At 40.0% G+C, this 23,701-nt stretch overlaps 1 protein-coding gene across 1 annotated transcript in view; it reads left to right on the forward strand.

Annotated features, from left to right (window-relative positions):
- Window positions 1–23,701, forward strand: part of LOC139372268 (dipeptidyl peptidase 4-like) — a 39,939-nt gene that overhangs the window by 13,811 nt on the left and 2,427 nt on the right. Inside the window, exons 4-20 of the mRNA XM_071112025.1 lie at window positions 14,358–14,445; window positions 15,024–15,116; window positions 15,471–15,562; window positions 15,852–15,926; window positions 16,204–16,256; window positions 16,847–16,919; window positions 17,280–17,400; window positions 17,624–17,778; window positions 18,222–18,319; window positions 18,456–18,597; window positions 21,911–21,949; window positions 22,079–22,177; window positions 22,280–22,404; window positions 22,559–22,683; window positions 23,025–23,075; window positions 23,160–23,258; window positions 23,370–23,439. Of these exons, the coding sequence (XP_070968126.1) occupies window positions 14,358–14,445; window positions 15,024–15,116; window positions 15,471–15,562; window positions 15,852–15,926; window positions 16,204–16,256; window positions 16,847–16,919; window positions 17,280–17,400; window positions 17,624–17,778; window positions 18,222–18,319; window positions 18,456–18,597; window positions 21,911–21,949; window positions 22,079–22,177; window positions 22,280–22,404; window positions 22,559–22,683; window positions 23,025–23,075; window positions 23,160–23,258; window positions 23,370–23,439 (1,598 nt within the window). The remainder of the gene's footprint in view (window positions 1–14,357; window positions 14,446–15,023; window positions 15,117–15,470; window positions 15,563–15,851; window positions 15,927–16,203; window positions 16,257–16,846; window positions 16,920–17,279; window positions 17,401–17,623; window positions 17,779–18,221; window positions 18,320–18,455; window positions 18,598–21,910; window positions 21,950–22,078; window positions 22,178–22,279; window positions 22,405–22,558; window positions 22,684–23,024; window positions 23,076–23,159; window positions 23,259–23,369; window positions 23,440–23,701) is intronic.

The raw sequence follows: 23,701 nt of genomic DNA on the forward strand, positions 1-23,701 counted from the left end.
AGACATTTATTAGACAGTAGACACCACCGGTAGACATTGATTAGACAGTAGACATCACCAGTAGACATTGATTAGACAGTAGACACCACCAGTAGACATTGATTAGACAGTAGACACCACCAGTAGACATTTATTAGACAGTAGACACCACGAGTAGACATTTATTAGACAGTACACACCACCAGTAGACATTTATTAGACAGTAGACATTGATTAGACAGTAGAAACCACCAGTAGACATTGATTAGCCAGTAGACATTGATTAGACAGTAGACACCACCAGTAGACATTTATTAGACAGTAGACACCACCAGTAGACATTGATTAGACAGTAGACATTGATTAGACCGTAGACACCACCAGTATACATTGATTAGACAGTAGACATTGACTAGACAGTAGACTCTACCAGTAGACATTGATTAGACAGTAGACACCACCAGTAGACATTGATTAGACATTAGACACCACCAGTAGACTTTGATTAGACAGTAGACATTGACTAGACAGTAGACACTACCAGTAGACATTGATTGGACAGTAGACACCACCAGTAGACATTGATTAGACAGTAGAAACCCCCAGTAGACATTTATTAGATAGTATACACCACCAGTAGACATTGATTAGACAGTAAACACCACCAGTAGACATTTATTAGACAGTAGACACCACCAGTAGACATTGATTAGACAGTAGACATTGATTAGACAGTAGACACCACCAGTAGACATTGTTTAGACAGTAGACACCACCAGTAGACATTGATTAGACAGCAGACACCACCAGTAGACATTTATTAGACAGTAGACACCACCGGTAGACATTGATTAGACAGTAGACACCACCAGTAGACATTGATTAGACAGTAGACACCACCAGTAGACATTGATTAGACAGCAGACACCACCAGTAGACATTTATTAGACAGTAGACACCACCGGTAGACATTGATTAGACAGTAGACATCACCAGTAGACATTGATTAGACAGTAGACACCACCAGTAGACATTGATTAGACAGTAGACACCACCAGTAGACATTTATTAGACAGCAGACACCACCAGTAGACATTTATTAGACAGTAGACACCACCGGTAGACATTGATTAGACAGTAGACACCACCAGTAGACATTGATTAGACAGTAGACACCACCAGTATACATTGATTAGACAGTAGACACCACCAGTAGACATTTATTAGACAGTAGACATTTATGAGACACTAGACACCACAAGTATACATTTATTAGACAGTAGACACCACCAGTAGACATTAATTAGACAGTAGACATTGATTAGACAGTAGACACCACCAGTAGACATTGATTAGACAGTAGACATTGATTAGACAGTAGACACCACCAGTAGACATTTATTAGACAGTAGACACCACCAGTAGACATTGATTAGACAGTAAACATTGATTAGACAGTAGACACCACCAGTAGACATTGATTAGACAGTAGACACCACCACCAGTAGACATTGATTAGACAGTAGACACCACCAGTATAGATTTATTAGACAGTAGACACCACCAGTAGACATTGATTAGACAGTAGACACCACCAGTAGACATTGATTAGACAGTAGACACCACCAGTAGACATTGATTAGACAGTAAACACCACCAGTAGACATTGATTAGACAGTAGACATTGATTAGACAGTAGACACCACCAGTAGACATTGATTAGACAGTAGACACCACCAGTAGACATTTATTAGACAGTAGACACCACCAGTAGACATTGATTAGACAATAGACACCACCAGTAGACATTTATTAGACAGTAGACACCACCAGTAGATATTGATTAGACAATAGACATTGATTAGACAGTAGACACCACCAGTAGACATTGATTAGACAGTAGACACCACCAGTAGACATTGATTAGACAATATACACCACCAGTATACATTTATTAGACAGTAGACACCACCAGTAGATATTGATTAGACAGTAGACATTGATTAGACAGTAGACACCACCAGTAGACATTGATTAGACAGTAGACACCACCAGTAGACATTTATTAGACAGTAGACACCACCAGTAGATATTGATTAGACAGTAGACATTGATTAGACAGTAGACACCACCAGTAGACATTGATTAGACAGTAGACACCACCAGTAGACATTGATTAGACAGTAGACATTGACTAGACAGTAGACACTACCAGTAGACAATGATTAGACAGTAGACACCACCAGTAGACATTGATTAGACAGTGGAAACCACCAGTAGACATTTATTAGACAGTAGACACCACCAGTAGACATTGATTAGACAGTAGACACCACCAGTAGACATTTATTAGACAGTAGACACAGCCAGTAGACATTGATTAGACAGCAGACACGACCAGTAGACATTTATTAGACAGTAGACACCACCAGTAGACATTGATTAGACAGTAGACACCACCAGTAGACATTTATTAGACAGTAGACACCACCAGTAGACATTGATTAGACAATAGACACCACCAGTAGACATTTATTAGACAGTAGACACCACCAGTAGATATTGATTAGACAGTAGACATTGATTAGACAGTAGACACCACCAGTAGACATTGATTAGACAGTAGACACCACCAGTAGACATTGATTAGACAGTAGACACCACCAGTAGACATTTATTAGACAGTAGACACCACCAGTAGATATTGATTAGACAGTAGACATTGATTAGACAGTAGACACCACCAGTAGACATTGATTAGACAGTAGACACCACCAGTAGACATTGATTAGACAGTAGACATTGACTAGACAGTAGACACTACCAGTAGACAATGATTAGACAGTAGACACCACCAGTAGACATTGATTAGACAGTGGAAACCACCAGTAGACATTTATTAGACAGTAGACACCACCAGTAGACATTGATTAGACAGTAGACACCACCAGTAGACATTTATTAGACAGTAGACACAGCCAGTAGACATTGATTAGACAGCAGACACCACCAGTAGACATTTATTAGACAGTAGACACCACCGGTAGACATTGATTAGACAGTAGACATCACCAGTAGACATTGATTAGACAGTAGACACCACCAGTAGACATTGATTAGACAGTAGACACCACCAGTAGACATTTATTAGACAGTAGACACCACGAGTAGACATTTATTAGACAGTACACACCACCAGTAGACATTTATTAGACAGTAGACATTGATTAGACAGTAGAAACCACCAGTAGACATTGATTAGCCAGTAGACATTGATTAGACAGTAGACACCACCAGTAGACATTTATTAGACAGTAGACACCACCAGTAGACATTGATTAGACAGTAGACATTGATTAGACCGTAGACACCACCAGTATACATTGATTAGACAGTAGACATTGACTAGACAGTAGACTCTACCAGTAGACATTGATTAGACAGTAGACACCACCAGTAGACATTGATTAGACATTAGACACCACCAGTAGACTTTGATTAGACAGTAGACATTGACTAGACAGTAGACACTACCAGTAGACATTGATTGGACAGTAGACACCACCAGTAGACATTGATTAGACAGTAGAAACCCCCAGTAGACATTTATTAGATAGTATACACCACCAGTAGACATTGATTAGACAGTAAACACCACCAGTAGACATTTATTAGACAGTAGACACCACCAGTAGACATTGATTAGACAGTAGACATTGATTAGACAGTAGACACCACCAGTAGACATTGTTTAGACAGTAGACACCACCAGTAGACATTGATTAGACAGCAGACACCACCAGTAGACATTTATTAGACAGTAGACACCACCGGTAGACATTGATTAGACAGTAGACACCACCAGTAGACATTGATTAGACAGTAGACACCACCAGTAGACATTGATTAGACAGCAGACACCACCAGTAGACATTTATTAGACAGTAGACACCACCGGTAGACATTGATTAGACAGTAGACATCACCAGTAGACATTGATTAGACAGTAGACACCACCAGTAGACATTGATTAGACAGTAGACACCACCAGTAGACATTTATTAGACAGTAGACACCACGAGTAGACATTTATTAGACAGTACACACCACCAGTATACATTTATTAGACAGTAGACATTGATTAGACAGTAGACACCACCAGTAGACATTGATTAGACAGTAGACATTGACTAGACAGTAGACACTACCAGTAGACAATGATTAGACAGTAGACACCACCAGTAGACATTGATTAGACAGTGGAAACCACCAGTAGACATTTATTAGACAGTAGACACCACCAGTAGACATTGATTAGACAGTAGACACCACCAGTAGACATTTATTAGACAGTAGACACAGCCAGTAGACATTGATTAGACAGCAGACACGACCAGTAGACATTTATTAGACAGTAGACACCACCAGTAGACATTGATTAGACAGTAGACACCACCAGTAGACATTTATTAGACAGTAGACACCACCAGTAGACATTGATTAGACAATAGACACCACCAGTAGACATTTATTAGACAGTAGACACCACCAGTAGATATTGATTAGACAGTAGACATTGATTAGACAGTAGACACCACCAGTAGACATTGATTAGACAGTAGACACCACCAGTAGACATTGATTAGACAGTAGACACCACCAGTAGACATTTATTAGACAGTAGACACCACCAGTAGATATTGATTAGACAGTAGACATTGATTAGACAGTAGACACCACCAGTAGACATTGATTAGAAAGTAGACACCACCAGTAGACATTGATTAGACAGTAGACATTGACTAGACAGTAGACACTACCAGTAGACAATGATTAGACAGTAGACACCACCAGTAGACATTGATTAGACAGTGGAAACCACCAGTAGACATTTATTAGACAGTAGACACCACCAGTAGACATTGATTAGACAGTAGACACCACCAGTAGACATTTATTAGACAGTAGACACAGCCAGTAGACATTGATTAGACAGCAGACACCACCAGTAGACATTTATTAGACAGTAGACACCACCGGTAGACATTGATTAGACAGTAGACATCACCAGTAGACATTGATTAGACAGTAGACACCACCAGTAGACATTGATTAGACAGTAGACACCACCAGTAGACATTTATTAGACAGTAGACACCACGAGTAGACATTTATTAGACAGTACACACCACCAGTAGACATTTATTAGACAGTAGACATTGATTAGACAGTAGAAACCACCAGTAGACATTGATTAGCCAGTAGACATTGATTAGACAGTAGACACCACCAGTAGACATTTATTAGACAGTAGACACCACCAGTAGACATTGATTAGACAGTAGACATTGATTAGACCGTAGACACCACCAGTATACATTGATTAGACAGTAGACATTGACTAGACAGTAGACTCTACCAGTAGACATTGATTAGACAGTAGACACCACCAGTAGACATTGATTAGACATTAGACACCACCAGTAGACTTTGATTAGACAGTAGACATTGACTAGACAGTAGACACTACCAGTAGACATTGATTGGACAGTAGACACCACCAGTAGACATTGATTAGACAGTAGAAACCCCCAGTAGACATTTATTAGATAGTATACACCACCAGTAGACATTGATTAGACAGTAAACACCACCAGTAGACATTTATTAGACAGTAGACACCACCAGTAGACATTGATTAGACAGTAGACATTGATTAGACAGTAGACACCACCAGTAGACATTGTTTAGACAGTAGACACCACCAGTAGACATTGATTAGACAGCAGACACCACCAGTAGACATTTATTAGACAGTAGACACCACCGGTAGACATTGATTAGACAGTAGACACCACCAGTAGACATTGATTAGACAGTAGACACCACCAGTAGACATTGATTAGACAGCAGACACCACCAGTAGACATTTATTAGACAGTAGACACCACCGGTAGACATTGATTAGACAGTAGACATCACCAGTAGACATTGATTAGACAGTAGACACCACCAGTAGACATTGATTAGACAGTAGACACCACCAGTAGACATTTATTAGACAGTAGACACCACGAGTAGACATTTATTAGACAGTACACACCACCAGTATACATTTATTAGACAGTAGACATTGATTAGACAGTAGACACCACCAGTAGACATTGATTAGACAGTAGACATTGATTAGACAGTAGACACCACCAGTAGACATTTATTAGACAGTAGACACCACCAGTAGACATTGATTAGACAGTAGACATTGATTAGACCGTAGACACCACCAGTATACATTGATTAGACAGTAGACATTGACTAGACAGTAGACTCTACCAGTAGACATTGATTAGACAGTAGACACCACCAGTAGACATTGATTAGACATTAGACACCACCAGTAGACTTTGATTAGACAGTAGACATTGACTAGACAGTAGACACTACCAGTAGACATTTATTGGACAGTAGACACCACCAGTAGACATTGATTAGACAGTAGAAACCCCCAGTAGACATTTATTAGATAGTATACACCACCAGTAGACATTGATTAGACAGTAAACACCACCAGTAGACATTTATTAGACAGTAGACACCACCAGTAGACATTGATTAGACAGTAGACATTGATTAGACAGTAGACACCACCAGTAGACATTGTTTAGACAGTAGACACCACCAGTAGACATTGATTAGACAGCAGACACCACCAGTAGACATTTATTAGACAGTAGACACCACCGGTAGACATTGATTAGACAGTAGACACCACCAGTAGACATTGATTAGACAGTAGACACCACCAGTAGACATTTATTAGACAGCAGACACCACCAGTAGACATTTATTAGACAGTAGACACCACCGGTAGACATTGATTAGACAGTAGACACCACCAGTAGACATTGATTAGACAGTAGACACCACCAGTATACATTGATTAGACAGTAGACACCACCAGTAGACATTTATTAGACAGTAGACATTTATGAGACACTAGACACCACAAGTATACATTTATTAGACAGTAGACACCACCAGTAGACATTAATTAGACAGTAGACATTGATTAGACAGTAGACACCACCAGTAGACATTGATTAGACAGTAGACATTGATTAGACAGTAGACACCACCAGTAGACATTTATTAGACAGTAGACACCACCAGTAGACATTGATTAGACAGTAAACATTGATTAGACAGTAGACACCACCAGTAGACATTGATTAGACAGTAGACACCACCACCAGTAGACATTGATTAGACAGTAGACACCACCAGTATAGATTTATTAGACAGTAGACACCACCAGTAGACATTGATTAGACAGTAGACACCACCAGTAGACATTGATTAGACAGTAGACACCACCAGTAGACATTGATTAGACAGTAAACACCACCAGTAGACATTGATTAGACAGTAGACATTGATTAGACAGTAGACACCACCAGTAGACATTGATTAGACAGTAGACACCACCAGTAGACATTTATTAGACAGTAGACACCACCAGTAGACATTGATTAGACAATAGACACCACCAGTAGACATTTATTAGACAGTAGACACCACCAGTAGATATTGATTAGACAATAGACATTGATTAGACAGTAGACACCACCAGTAGACATTGATTAGACAGTAGACACCACCAGTAGACATTGATTAGACAATATACACCACCAGTATACATTTATTAGACAGTAGACACCACCAGTAGATATTGATTAGACAGTAGACATTGATTAGACAGTAGACACCACCAGTAGACATTGATTAGACAGTAGACACCACCAGTAGACATTTATTAGACAGTAGACACCACCAGTAGATATTGATTAGACAGTAGACATTGATTAGACAGTAGACACCACCAGTAGACATTGATTAGACAGTAGACACCACCAGTAGACATTGATTAGACAGTAGACATTGACTAGACAGTAGACACTACCAGTAGACAATGATTAGACAGTAGACACCACCAGTAGACATTGATTAGACAGTGGAAACCACCAGTAGACATTTATTAGACAGTAGACACCACCAGTAGACATTGATTAGACAGTAGACACCACCAGTAGACATTTATTAGACAGTAGACACAGCCAGTAGACATTGATTAGACAGCAGACACGACCAGTAGACATTTATTAGACAGTAGACACCACCGGTAGACATTGATTAGACAGTAGACATCACCAGTAGACATTGATTAGACAGTAGACACCACCAGTAGACATTGATTAGACAGTAGACACCACCAGTAGACATTTATTAGACAGTAGACACCACGAGTAGACATTTATTAGACAGTACACACCACCAGTAGACATTTATTAGACAGTAGACATTGATTAGACAGTAAAAACCACCAGTAGACATTGATTAGACAGTAGACATTGATTAGACAGTAGACACCACCAGTAGACATTTATTAGACAGTAGACACCACCAGTAGACATTGATTAGACAGTAGACATTGATTAGACCGTAGACACCACCAGTATACATTGATTAGACAGTAGACATTGACTAGACAGTAGACTCTACCAGTAGACATTGATTAGACAGTAGACACCACCAGTAGACATTGATTAGACATTAGACACCACCAGTAGACTTTGATTAGACAGTAGACATTGACTAGACAGTAGACACTACCAGTAGACATTGATTGGACAGTAGACACCACCAGTAGACATTGATTAGACAGTAGAAACCCCCAGTAGACATTTATTAGATAGTATACACCACCAGTAGACATTGATTAGACAGTAAACACCACCAGTAGACATTTATTAGACAGTAGACACCACCAGTAGACATTGATTAGACAGTAGACATTGATAAGACAGTAGACACCACCAGAAGACATTGTTTAGACAGTAGACACCACCAGTAGACATTGATTAGACAGCAGACACCACCAGTAGACATTTATTAGACAGTAGACACCACCGGTAGACATTGATTAGACAGTAGACACCACCAGTAGACATTGATTAGACAGTAGACACCACCAGTAGACATTGATTAGACAGCAGACACCACCAGTAGACATTTATTAGACAGTAGACACCACCGGTAGACATTGATTAGACAGTAGACACCACCAGTAGACATTGATTAGACAGTAGACACCACCAGTATACATTGATTAGACAGTAGACACCACCAGTAGACATGTATTAGACAGTAGACATTTATGAGACACTAGACACCACCAGTATACATTTATTAGACAGTAGACACCACCAGTAGACATTAATTAGACAGTAGACATTGATTAGACAGTAGACACCACCAGTAGACATTGATTAGACAGTAGACATTGATTAGACAGTAGACACCACCAGTAGACATTTATTAGACAGTAGACACCACCAGTAGACATTGATTAGACAGTAAACATTGATTAGACAGTAGACACCACCAGTAGACATTGATTAGACAGTAGACACCACCAGTAGACATTGATTAGACAGTAGACACCACCAGTAGACATTGATTAGACATTAGACACCACCAGTAGACATTGATTAGACAGTAGACACCATGGGTAGACATGTATTAGACAGTAGACACCACCAGTAGACATTGATTAGACAGTAGACACCACCAGTAGACATTGATTAGACAGTAGACACCACCAGTAGACATTGATTAGACAGTAGACACTACCAGTAGACATTGATTAGACAGTAGACACTACCAGTAGACATGTATTAGATAGTAGACACCACCAGTAGACATTGATTAGACAGTAGACACCACCAGTAGACATTGATTAGACAGTAGACACCAACAGTAGACATGTATTAGACAGTAGACACCACCAGTAGACATTGATTAGACAGTAGACACCACCAGTAGACATTAATTAGACAGTAGACACCACCAGTAGACATTGATTAGACAGTAGACACCACCAGTAGACATTGATTAGACAGTATACATTGATTAGACAGTAGACACCACCAGTAGACATTTATTAGACAGTAGACACCACCAGTAGACATGTCTTAGACAGTAGACACCCCTAGTAGACATTGATTAGACAGTAGACACCACCTGTAGACATTGATTAGAACAGTAGACACCACCAGTAGACATAAATTAGACATTAGACACCACCAGTAGACATTGATTAGACAGTAGACACCACCAGTAGATATTGATTAGACAGTAGACACTACCAGTAGACATTGATTAGACAGTAGACACCACCAGTAGACATTGATTAGACAGTAGACACCACCAGTAGACATTGATTATACAGTAGACACCACCAGTATACATTTATTAGAGAGTAGACACCACCAGTAGACATGTATTAGACAGTAGACACCACCAGTAGACATGTCTTAGACAGTAGACACTACCAGTAGACATTTATTAGACAGTAGACACCACCAGTAGACATTGATTAGACAGTAGACACCACCAGTAGACATTGATTAGACAGTAGACACCAACAGTAGACATGTATTAGACAGTAGACACCACCAGTAGACATTGATTAGACAGTAGACACCACCAGTAGACATTAATTAGACAGTAGACACCACCAGTAGACATTGATTAGACAGTAGACACCACCAGTAGACATTGATTAGACAGTAGACATTGATTAGACAGTAGACACCACCAGTAGACATTTATTAGACAGTAGACACCACCAGTAGACATGTCTTAGACAGTATACACCCCCAGTAGACATTGATTAGACAGTAGACACCACCTGTAGACATTGATTAGAACATTAGACACCACCAGTAGACATTTATTAGACAGTAAACACCACCGGTAGACGTTGATTAGACAGTAGACACCACCAGTAGACATTGATTAGACAGTAGACATTGATTAGACAGTAGACACCACCAGTAGACATTGATTATACAGTAGACACCACCAGTAGACATAAATTAGACAATAGACACCACCAGTAGACATTGATTAGACAGTAGACACCACCAGTAGATATTGATTAGACAGTAGACACTACCAGTAGACATTGATTAGACAGTAGACACCACCAGTAGACATTGATTAGACAGTAGACACCACCAGTAGACATTGATTATACAGTAGACACCACCAGTATACATTTATTAGAGAGTAGACACCACCAGTAGACATATATTAGACAGTAGACACCACCACTAGACATGTCTTAGACAGTAGACACTACCAGTAGACATTTATTAGACAGTAGACACCACCAGTAGACATCGATTAGACAGTAGACACCACCAGTAGACATTGATTAGACAGTAGACACCACCAGTAGACATTTATTAGACAGTAAACACCACCAGTAGACATTGATTAGACAGTAGACACCACCAGTAGACATTGATTAGACAGTAGACACCACCAGTAAATATTGATTAGACAGTAGACACCACCAGTAGACATTGATTAGACAGTAGACACCACCAGTAGACATTTATTAGATAGTAGACACCACCAGTAGACATTGATTAGACAGTAAACACCACCAGTAGACATTGATTAGACAGTAGACACCACCAGTAGACATTGATTAGACAGTAGACACCACCAGTAGACATTGATTAGACAGTAGACACCACCAGTAGACATTGATTAGACAGTAGACACCACCAGTAGACATTGATTAGACAGTAGACACTACCAGTAGGCATTTTACAACTCTCTGTAGTTACTATACTTTTTCATTCTTTCAATCCTAGCTTACTGATAAACTATCACAGTCAGTGAAGGCTGTTGAGGGGAGGACGACTCATAATAATGGCTGAAACTGCACAAATTGAATGGCATAAAACACATGGAAACCATATGTTGGATGTATTTGATACCATTCCTGCTCCAGCCATTACCATGAGCCCGTCCTCCTGTGATCAAGGTGTACCTTCAAATGCCACAGATTTCCTTCTATTCAGGGGACAATAGGAAGCCATAGGAAACAGGGACTATGTGTTGTAAAAACCAAGGACAGAACAGCCAGAGAGAGGAAAAAGCACCAGTATCAACCATGGCTTTATGGTATGATGTTGCGCCATAGTGCTCACTGTACTCCACTGTATAACCCCTCCTACCCCTCTCTCATTCCAGGAACGCCAATAAAACCTCAAACGTGTTCAAAGTGACACCTGGAAACAATTTCATTAACCTTAACCATGAATCTGAGAGTAGATAAACGGAAAGATCCCCCGGTGTAATGCTCCTCAAACTGTACTTGCGTCAGGCGAAAAGAGAGTGATCTATTTGTTTGCATAGGAAGCTTGGTCTGAGAGAACGAGAGCAGCAAAGGCTGCTAGTGCTCAGGTCAATAAAATTAAAAAAACTGATATTTGTTAAGCTTTTAACGGGCTTTTAGTCTCTATCTTCCGATGCGCATCACTTATGAATTCATCAGTGACCCTTTCACTAGTTATTGAGCTTTTTCAGCCCATGTTTCTGTATCCTTACTCATCAAGGCAGCTATATAAGTACGCCTCTCTCTCTCTCTCTCTCTCTCTCTCTCTCTCTCTCCTTCTCTCTCTCTCTCTCTCTCTCTCAATAAAGAGCTTTTGCAGTGTGAAAAACAAAAGCTTTTTTTGCTCTATTTTCCTTGTCAAATTGCTCGTTTGTCATCTTGTAAAAGTTGACGGATTCCCGATCTATTGTTGTAGCCTTTTATACAAAGTCCATGAGATGGAGTAAGTCCTACGCAGAGAAACTGGTTGAATCCGTTGTTAACCAGGAGCATAAGTTCACAAGCTGGGGGCCTCTGACATCATGATGATAACTGTGAGTCATGTAAAAAAATCAGATGTGATGACAATGTCATAAAGCCCTTGAGAATAAAATAGAGGGGGCGTTGTTGTTGACCTTGAAGTAAAGGCATTACATCACCACAGAAATTGGAATTAAGCTTTGAGAGTCATTCCGCCACCTTTGGTTGAGTTACCGCTTACCTGTGACAATTCACTTCACTTCAAGAAAAAAGCTAATAGGAAAGCAAGAAATAAAAAAAGTCACTACATTACACTTAATATGTACACTCATATGGTTCTCACATATACTGCATCTGAATATAGGCCGGTATTTCTTTTCACACGTCTGTTGAGATCCCATGCGGCTTAAAGAGAGGAACCTGACCTGAAAACCCAAGTAGGGAGTTCATTAATGAAGTCTGTAAATAGGTGCATTAGATGGTGCCAAACTGTGAGGGCAGTGTCATCCAATGCAGCTGTGAATTAGGCTACATTGATTTTATACCATTAGCAGTGAGACATGAAACAACAGCTAATGGTTGATATTCACTCAAGAGTCATATGTGACTACCCTGCCCTCACAAGGACATATGCCTGTAAGGGTTGCGGAACTGGTGGCAGTGAAGTCAGACGCAGGAGAGCAGAAATAGGTAATAGCCGGAGCAGTTTAATTTCAAAACCAACTGCAACAAAAAAAAGAACCTACATGGGTACAAAACCTGACGAGCACCAGTAACATAGTGCACAAGCACTTACAAACAGACAATTCCACACAAGGACATGGGGGGAACAGAGGGTTAAATACACAACACTTAATGAGTGAAATGGAAAGCAGGTGTGTAGGAAAACAAGACAAAACAAATGGAAAATGAAAAGTGGATCGATGATGGCTAGAAGAGCGGTGACACCGACCGCCGAACACCGCTGAACAAGGAGAGGAAACGACTTCCGTGGAAGTTGTGACAATGCCTTACAAAATGACCAAACAATTCCCTTCAAAAAGGGAGAGAAAACATTTAGGCCTAATTCAGATTGAATGGAATTATAAAATAAATGAAGTACTGTAAATTCAGTGTCTGGATTTCCAAGTAAAAATGTGGATGCCTATTGAATTTGCGTGGTGAAGGCTATTCTTTTTCGGACAACGGTTCAACTACAAAGTGGATGGTTTCATCGTGTATGAAAGTTGTGTATGGATGCAATCCGTCAACAGATTAGACTGTGAGTAAGCATAAACTTCTCCACTAAAACAGGCTCTGGGGAAAATAAGACACGTTCAAACTTTACGAGCTTTGCTTTGGACTTCGGAATTGTATTGCCCCACCTTTATAACCAACGTTGATCTAATATTTAACGGAAATTATCTTGCGCAGAACTTTATTTTGCACCATTTACACTTCAACAGTTTAGTGGGTAACGTGTTTACGCTCAATGAATGTGATTTTGTATATAAACGGATTCACCACCTTCAAGTCAGCAGGATGGTAAACTTCAAAACTCAACGATAAGAATTTGTTTATAATACAACATAGCATTTCTTTGGTGAATAAGTGTCGCAAATCTAGATACCTCAAACAACTATTTATTTCATAACATTTTTCCCGTCATTCTATTCACCTTTGACAGAATACCATAGGTAAGGTGGTGTTGGGACTTTTGGGGCTTGCTGTCGTCATCATCTTGATAGCAGTGCCCACGGCAATATATCTGAACGGTGAGTGGTACCACTTTCAGTTGCTTTCAATGACCCATTAAATTGTAGCCTACCATAACCGTAAAAAAATAAAAAAAATTAAAAAAATAAAAAACTGTTCAGAATAAGTATTTTATTACTACAATAGAACACTGCATGCACTGGATAATAATATTGTATTATTGTAAAAGAACACTGCATAAAATAAACACTTTTACATAATCCATGTGACATACAAACATGTAGACCTAGTGCTTTAATGCTTTCGAAATGCAGCACCTTGTTGCAATATCACATCTTCTATGCAGGTACCACATTTGTGTAGCCTACTAGCACGTTTACCTCAGTTATAGCAGCTCTACACCTCTAACCCAGGCAAATGTATATTGATCTTACATTGTTATCTGTTACAATCTTATAGTCCTCCCCTGATCCGTATCTATTTTATATCAATACCTGTTTAATCATGTGTAAATGCATTGTAGTCTTACGAGTCATTACAGTAGCCGATGACTTGTTGTCAACTTCACTGGTACATTCCTCCTAGTATAGACAGTACAAGAAATCAGTGAACGCTAACTTGGAGCCCCATGTTTCAGCGGAAAAAGTGACGGCTCAGAGGACGTTCACTCTCAGTGATGTCTTCAATAGCTCCATCAGGGCCAGATCCTACAACATGCGCTGGATCTCAGGTAAAACACCCTAGAAGCCTAATCAATCAACTGTATGTAAATGAGTGGATGGCTGTTATGTTCCATCCAGTCAGTAATTGTGTGCCTGGAATGTATTACACAACACTCTAACCCTGGAAGGATGCACGTTTAGATGTAAGCCAACAACACAATGTTCCCTTTACAAAATGTTAAGAAACAATAAAAAAAATATGATATTAGGCCTATATACTGTCCCTATTTAAATGGCACACTTTGGCTTTTTGTTAAATCATCAATGCTAGGCAGAGACCTGACTAGCAACAGTGCTGATATTTCAACTTAAACGTCAGTGTGTTATTATTAAACTCCTCTCTTCTTTCCGCTCCCTGACAGACCATGAGTATCTGCATGAAAAAGACGGCTCCATCTTCCTTCACAACCTGATTACAGGAAACAACTCAGAATTCCTGAGCAGCATCACATTTGTAAGATACCCCTCATGGGTCTGTCTGTCTGTCTGTCTGTCTGTCTGTCTGTCTGTCTGTCTGTCTGTCTGTCTGTCTGTCTGTCTGTCTGTCTGTCTGCCTGCCTGCCTGCCTGCCTGCCTGCCTGCCTGTCTGTCTGTCTGTCTGTCTCTCCGCCTGTCTGTCTGTCTGTCTGTCTGTCTGTCTGTCTGTCTGTCTGTCTGTCTACACATATTTGGAAGCAAGTATGGTGAAGGAAGGAGTGTTTGTGTCATGTATAACACAGCTCCTTTTTTTTGTTGAAAACCAGGATCAAGTGGCTGCCTACGACTATGTAGTGTCTGCTGATCAAAAATATGTTGCTTTCAAGAGCAATTGGACCAAGGTAATGTCTTGTGATATTTAATGATTTGTTGTTGTTGTACTATCCTGCTGTGAAGTAGCTATGTGTGGTATGTCATTGTGATGTGGTGGTTGTTGTTGTTGTTGTTGTTGCAGAATCAGACATATGTGCCCAAAGTAATTGCCCTGCAGGGATAAATAAAGTTTCAAAAATGAATACATTTAATTGAATGAATGTACTCATTAATGAATTAATATAAGTAATTGATCTGTGCTACTAATCAAATTCCTAATTATAATTTGCTTAATATTTTCAACAGATATGGAGACACTCCTTCACAGCTTCATATTCTCTCTATGATTTGGCAGGCTCGTAAGTCTCTTTCAATTTTTCTTGTCTGCAAATGTGTACTATACACTATACATATGCAGTGTGGAGAATATAGGACATTTTATTTTATTCAATGGACTAGTGCAGGAAATGGTCAACAATACTCAACAGATAGAGAAACTGAAGAGGGCCATACACTGTAACGTTTACTGCAAATGATTTATAGGGACGCATTTACAGTGCATTCTGAAAGTATTCAGACCCCTTCCCTTTTTCCACATTCTGTTACAATACAGCCTTATTTCAAAACGGATTAAATAAAAACATTTCCTCATCAAACTACACCCAATACCCCATAATGACAAAATTAAAACCGGCTTAGAAATCTTTGCAAATTTATTACAAATAAAAAACAGAAATAGCTTATTTACATAAGTATTCAGAGCCTTTGCTGAGACTCGAAATTGAGCTCAGGTGCAAACTATTTAACACATTTTAGAAAATTGTCTGTAACATAACAAATTGTGGAAAAAGTCAAGGGGTCTGAATACTTTCCCGAATGAACTGTATATGGTGTTTTGTCAAACTCAAAGACATTAATACTGTTCTGTTTTTATTTATTCTCATTTTAGGACATTTCTCAGTACACCAGACATTCCTCATCATGTCCATTTGTTTGCATGGGCGCCAACAGGGAACAAAATGGTAGGTTAAAAGGACACTTTGAGAGAAACCATTTGATTTGTTTCTGGTGTCTGACCCATTACATGTCCTCCAAACACTCATCATCAATAGGACTGACCCAACAACACAACATGCACTTTTGTTTGTCTTCAGTTCAAAGCTGGAATGCTCAAAGATCACATTTTCAACGCGCGCCAAATAAATAACTTATTCACAACATGTAATAATAGGTTACTGTTACTCTAAACATAATATTTCAGGTTACTAGGATTACCAAAAGACATTGCACACTATTGTGCATATTGCAGTGCTATACCATGTTTAAAGAGGAACTCGAGTCATTAAGACTTATCTCCATATCTCTGCTCCTCTCACATGCAGGCCTTTGTGTGGGAAAATGATGTCTATGTGAAGACCAGCCCTACCGCTAAGGCCATACAGGTGACCTCCAACGGAAAACACAACAAAATCTTAAATGGCATCCCAGATTGGGTGTATGAGGGTAAGCAATACCTACAAGAAGGCAGCTGTGAATCTTACATACCTCTTACTGTAACTAGTACATATTAGTCAGCACTGTGATGTGAATTGTGTCAAATGTGATTATACCTGAACAAGTTTCTCTTTTGACAACAAAGAAGTCTGTGAACAGCTTAAGCCACAACACACAAAATCGGTGTGCCATCCTGATGTAGCCTAACAGTGGTTTTTGATTGTTTTGTTAGAGGAAATGTTCTCTTCTTACGAGGCAATGTGGTGGTCACCTGGAGGGAGATATCTGGCCTATGCTGAGTTTAACGACACTCTGGTCCAAAACATAGAGTATTCCTGGTATGGGAAGGAACAGTATCCCGACACGGTCATTTTCCCCTATCCTAAGGTAAGATAACACTTTATGTATGTTTGATGTGTATCTAAAAAGTGTGCTGGAGTAGGTCGTTATTGGCATGAGGTTCTGAGGCAGTTGATAAGGGAACTGGACTCTGGACCATAAGGCCTCTGGGTTAAAAGCGTGTTGTTGTTTTATCACAACTCAGGGTACATTCAGGTCTAAGCTGTCCCAATAAAATGATATTGGTCCATGATTTCCCAGTTCGGAAACCTCTCTTGACGACTATGTATTTGAATACAGTCATACAATCTGTATTGTCACATGTTAATGCATTGATACTGTGTGTATAGTCATTATAAAACAATACGTTCAAAAAAATTACATTTTAAAGATGTGGTTGCTTCTAAGAAAGAAACCTATAAGACCCAAAGTTTGTTTTTATTTCATCGTAATTGTTTTGCATAAATGCTTTTTTTTTCTCCATCTTCTAGCCTGGTACTCCCAATCCAGTGGTGAAGCTGTTTGTGTATGATACTGCGAACATATCAAACATCACAGAAGTTGTTGTGCCAGCTTCAGTTGGTGCAGGGTAATGAAACTCTGTAGTACACAATACATTAAACAATGTATTCAGTAGGAGAGAAATGCATTGCATTGGAATTTTAAAATCAATTTTAGGTGCAAGCTGTGAGACAAGTGGGGTTGTTTCCGTGTTTTTTTTACAGTGATCACTATTTGGCCACAGTCACCTGGGTAACGGATGAACGCATCGCTGTCCAGTGGCAGAAGAGGAAACAGAATGAGCTCCGCTTTCAGATCTACGACTTCAACACAGTCGAAAACACCTGGATCGAGAATGCGTTAGAGGTACGTCATAACACCCCCCCCCCCCCCCACACACACACACACGCTTTCCCGCCGCCCTCACCCTCCTCTCCCCTCTACTCCACTCCGCTCCTCACCCTCCTCTCCCCTCCCCACCTCTCCTCTCCTCTCCTCTCCTCTCCTCTCCTCTCCTCTCTTCAGATAACTTGTTGGAGTCCTAATACAATCAGAAGTTTACATACACCTTAGTTAGCCAAATACATTTAAACTCAGTTTATTCCTGACATTTAATCCCAATAAAAATTGTATGTCTTAGGTCAGTTAGGATCACCACTTTATTTTAAGAATGTGAACTGTCAGAAAAATAGTAGAGAGAATGATTTATTTTAGCTTTTATTTCTTTCATCACATTCCCAGGGGGTCAGAATTTAACATTCACTCAATTAGTATTTGGTAGCATTGACTTTAAATAGTTTAACTTGGGTCAAACGTTTCGGGTAGCCTTCCACAAGCTTCCCACAATAAGTTGGGTGAATTTTGGCCCATTCCTTCTGATAGAGCTGGTGTAACTGAGTCAGGTTTGTAGGCCTCCTATCTCGCACACACTTTTTCAGTTCTGCCCACAAATGTTCTATAGGATTGAGCTCAGGGCTTTGTGATGGCCACTCCAATACCTTGACTTTGTTGTCCTTAAGCCATTTTACCACAACTTTGGAAGTATGCATCGGGTCATTGTCCATTTGGAAGACTCATATGCGACCAAGCTTTAACTTCCTGACTGAGATGAGATTTTGAGATGTTGCTTCAATATAGTCACATAATTGTCCTGCCTCATGATGCCATATATTTTGTGAAGTGCACCAGTCCCTCCTGCAGCAAAGCACCCCCACAACATGACGCTGCCACCCCCGTGCTTCACTGTTGGGAAGGTGTTCTTCGGCTTGCAAGTGTCGTGTCTTTACTATCATTAAATTGAAGACTTATCAAAGATTCTCTGTAATTAGTATTACGTGATCAAACTGATTAATCATGTAACTGTAATTAACTAGGAAGTCGGGGCACCAAGGAAAATATTTAGATTGCAAAGTTATAATTTCCCAATATAAACTTTCAGATATTTTATATCTGATCAATTAGTCTTCGAATTAATGAATTATTTACTTTACCTCCCGTTAGTCTCATTCCAAACGTCGTAAATTGTTGGTTATCTGCACAAACCCAGTCTTCACTATGAGTCATCCATACATCATATTGTCTTAAATCATTTATTTATTAAATAACTAAACAATCACAGAAGTGCACACACAAACAAACAAAGTAAATATGGTTACAAGAAATGATAGGGAAATGTGCCCTAGTGGGCTAAACCGGAATGGCGTCTTGTTTGACAAAAGGGAAGAGGGGGTCGACTAAGAAGTCACTACAGAGTTAATAATTATAACAATTGAAATGCTAATCCTTTACACATGAACGCTCACTCATTCGGGAACAATTGCAATCAATATATATATTTACGCTCAGTGTGTCGTCTTGATCGCTGTTGAAAGTTTGTTTCTTTTGTAGAATTGTCCATCTCTCTCTCTCTGCGTTTGTTATAGTGGATCGTTCAGAGTGACATTCATTCATGTTGTTGTAGAATGGATGTTTCGGCAGTTGTCGTTCTTCGCGTTCAATGATACCGAATTCCTAGCTGCAGACTAGTAATTAATATCAAAGACTTGTTCTTATTCTGTCGGTATCGATAGTCTAAGAGCTTAACCACGTGGTATGGTTAAAAGATTCAGCAACGGTCTGCAACCTTTGTCCTCCTGTGATTGAGAGAAACATGGTCTTCTGAGAATATCTCAAAGTTGGGTTTTATTCAGAATTTCAGAAAAGGGGCTGTCCCAGGATGCCTGACCCTAACTGGGCTCATGGGCAGTCCCCTGATTTAGTTAAACTCAAAAGGGAATTGGAGTTTCCTTCATTAAACAGTCCAAAATCACATTACACAATTTTACAAACAGTATCATCCTCACTCATTCATCTTATACAACAATTAGATGTAAACCTCATATCTGAGGCTATTACAAAAACAGCGTTATGGTAATGTGGCCGCACCATCTCCCATGAGCTTCCCCAAGTTGTAACAAACGGACCAGTTTGTAGATGGATTCTTCACCGATCTTTTATACCTTCTCCAGAACATACATGTTGTTCGGACCTCAAGTTCTGTGAGGTGGAAGAAATTCCTTTGTTCTCTATGAAACTTCACTCTGTCTCTATACTGTGTGGCCATGAGGCAGGGTCTTGCCTAGGAATTTACGACCTCACTCTGACCACAGCAGTCTGGTTGTAGAAGCAGAGAGCGGGGAATGGTGCTCGCTGTACCCAAAGATGGCAACGTCATGACACAAGCCTCCCCCTTTTTCCTCCAAACATAACGATGGTCATTATGGCCAAACAGTTCCATTTTTGTTTCATCAGACAAGAGGACATTTCTCCAAAAAGTACGATCTTTGTCCCCATATACAGTTGCAAACCGTAGTCTGGCTTTTTTATGGCGGTTTTGGAGCATTGGCTTCTTCCTTGCTGAGCGGCCTTACAAGTTACGTCGATATAGGACTCGTTTTACTGTGGATATAGATACTTCTGTACATGTTTCCTCCAGCATCTTCACAAGGTCCTTTGCTGTTGTTCTGGGATTGATTTGCACTTTTCGCACCAAAGTACGCTCATGTCTAGGAGACAGAACGTGTCTCCTTCCTGAGCGGTTGACGGCTGCGTGGTCCCATGGTGTTTATACTTGCGTAATATTGTTTGTACAGATGAACGTGGTACCTTCAGGCATTTGGAAATTGCTCCCAAGGATGAACCAGACTTGTGGAGGTCTACAATTGTTTTCTGAGGTCTTGGCTGATTTCTTTTGATTTTCCCATGATTTCAAGCAAAGATGAGCTGAGTTTGAAGGTAGGCCTCGAAATACATCCACAGGTACACCTCCAAATAACTCAAATGATGTCAATTAGCCTATCAGAAGCTTCTAAAGCCATGACATCATTTTCTGGAATTTTCCAAGCTGTTTAAAGGCAGAGTCAACTTAGTGTATGTAAACTTCTGACCCACTGGAATTGTGTTACAGTGAATTATTAGTTAAATAATCTGTCTGTAAACAACTGTTGGAAAAATGACTTGTGTCATGCACAAAGTAGATGTCCTAACCGACTTGCCAAAACTATAGTTTGTTAACAAGAAATTTGTGGAGTCGTTGAAAAATGAGTTTTAATGACTCCAACCTACGTGTATGTAAACTTCCGACTTCAACTGTATGTCACAATAAACTATCAAATTCTATATTTTTTTGTTGTGTTTTCAGAAACTTGACGTTACAAGCAAGACAGGTTGGATTGGACGGGTGTGTAGTTAATACGAACACAACAATATGAACATGTTTACATTATCCCTGGGCCATAAAAACATATTTTACCAAGTAACAAGCATGGATTATTCCTGTAAATAAATACATTATCTTTGTTTCTTCTAGTTTTCACCTTCTAATCCTACTTTATCGGCGGACAAAGAAAGTTTTTACATTGTGATGAGTGACAATAACGGCTATAAACATATCCATCACGTAACACGTGTAAGTACTAAGTAGTACATTCCTCTTCATGCACCTTCTCAGTAACCCAGACATGGTTATGATACACACTTGATTTGTAATATTTGTACGGGGTCCTTGCAGGGCACAGCAACAGCTGTCACCTCGGGGACTTGGGAGGTCGTTGACATTTTAAAAGTGACTAATAACGCCATGTACTATTCAAGCAACCAATACGGTCACAAGCCAGGAGGGAGAAACATTTACAAGTAAGAATACCACTCTTTTTCATTTTCATGCCGTCGTTCTGTCATGCTCAGGCAGTACTCATTTCTAACATGCATAACCTATGACTTACAACTCCATAGTTGTAGCCAACAGAGTCATGTCAGTTGTTTGTGTGTGTGTGTGTGTGTGTGTCAGGATCACTCTCGGAGCCACCCCCCCCACCACCCAGTGCCTGACCTGTACCCTGAATGAGGACAGGTGTCAATACAACTCAGCTTACTTCAGCCATGATGCCTCTTTCTTCCGCATGGACTGCTCAGGTCCGTCAGCCACACAGCACACACACACACGCACGCACGCACGCACGCACGCACGCACGCACACACACACACACACACACACACACACACACACACACACACACACACACACACACACTACACTACACTACACTACACTACACTACACTACACTACACAACCCACTACTCCAACAGTGTTTGTGCAGTCAAGTCATCACAATACTGTAGCTGTGACATCCCTAAACAATATCCCAGCCGGTATATTCACTTTAAAATAATAGTTTCTGTAGTAGTAGTGCTTCTAGATCATTTGGGAGGACACACACACACACTATATTAAATATAGGTTTGTCTCCACAGGTCCTGGACTACCTCTGTATACTCTCAGGGACAACAGGGATGCTGGTTCAGGTAGGCCAGTTACATTTACTAGTGTGTGATGGAAATAAATGATATAAGCCAAGCAAAGTCACAGTGCATCTTCTCGTCGTTTAGAGATCCAGGTTCTTGAGGACAATAACGCTTTGGAAGGCCTTCTGTCTGAGATCCACATGCCCACCATGAGACGTGACTTTATCAAGCAAGGGGAATTTAGTAAGGCTTTCAACGATTAAAGACTTTATTTGAATCTTTCATCTGATATTAAAACCATGGGACATTTCTAACTTGATATCCATTGATGCATGCTTCTGTTTTTCCCGACAGATCTTTGGTACCAGATGACCTTGCCTCCTGGATTTGACAAATCCAAGAAATACCCCTTACTTATTGATGTGTACGAATTAATGAACCTCTGTGAATACATTATCTGCTTTGTCTTATGATGAATTGTTGTACCAATAAGGAGGGCCTGGAGTTAATCTTGACCACATGACTAAAGCAGGAAATACTCTTGGCCCTAGTTAAATTCAGAAGTCTGCAGTGTTTTCTGGTGAGCTCAAGTGGTCAGGGAAAACTCTGGGCCCTAGTTAAATTCAGAAGTCTGCAGTGTTTTCTGGTAAACTCAAGTGGTCAGGGAAAACTCTGGGAACTAACAA

Source organism: Oncorhynchus clarkii, chromosome 18 (genome assembly GCF_045791955.1).
Source record: "Oncorhynchus clarkii lewisi isolate Uvic-CL-2024 chromosome 18, UVic_Ocla_1.0, whole genome shotgun sequence".
Lineage (NCBI taxonomy): Eukaryota > Metazoa > Chordata > Actinopteri > Salmoniformes > Salmonidae > Oncorhynchus > Oncorhynchus clarkii.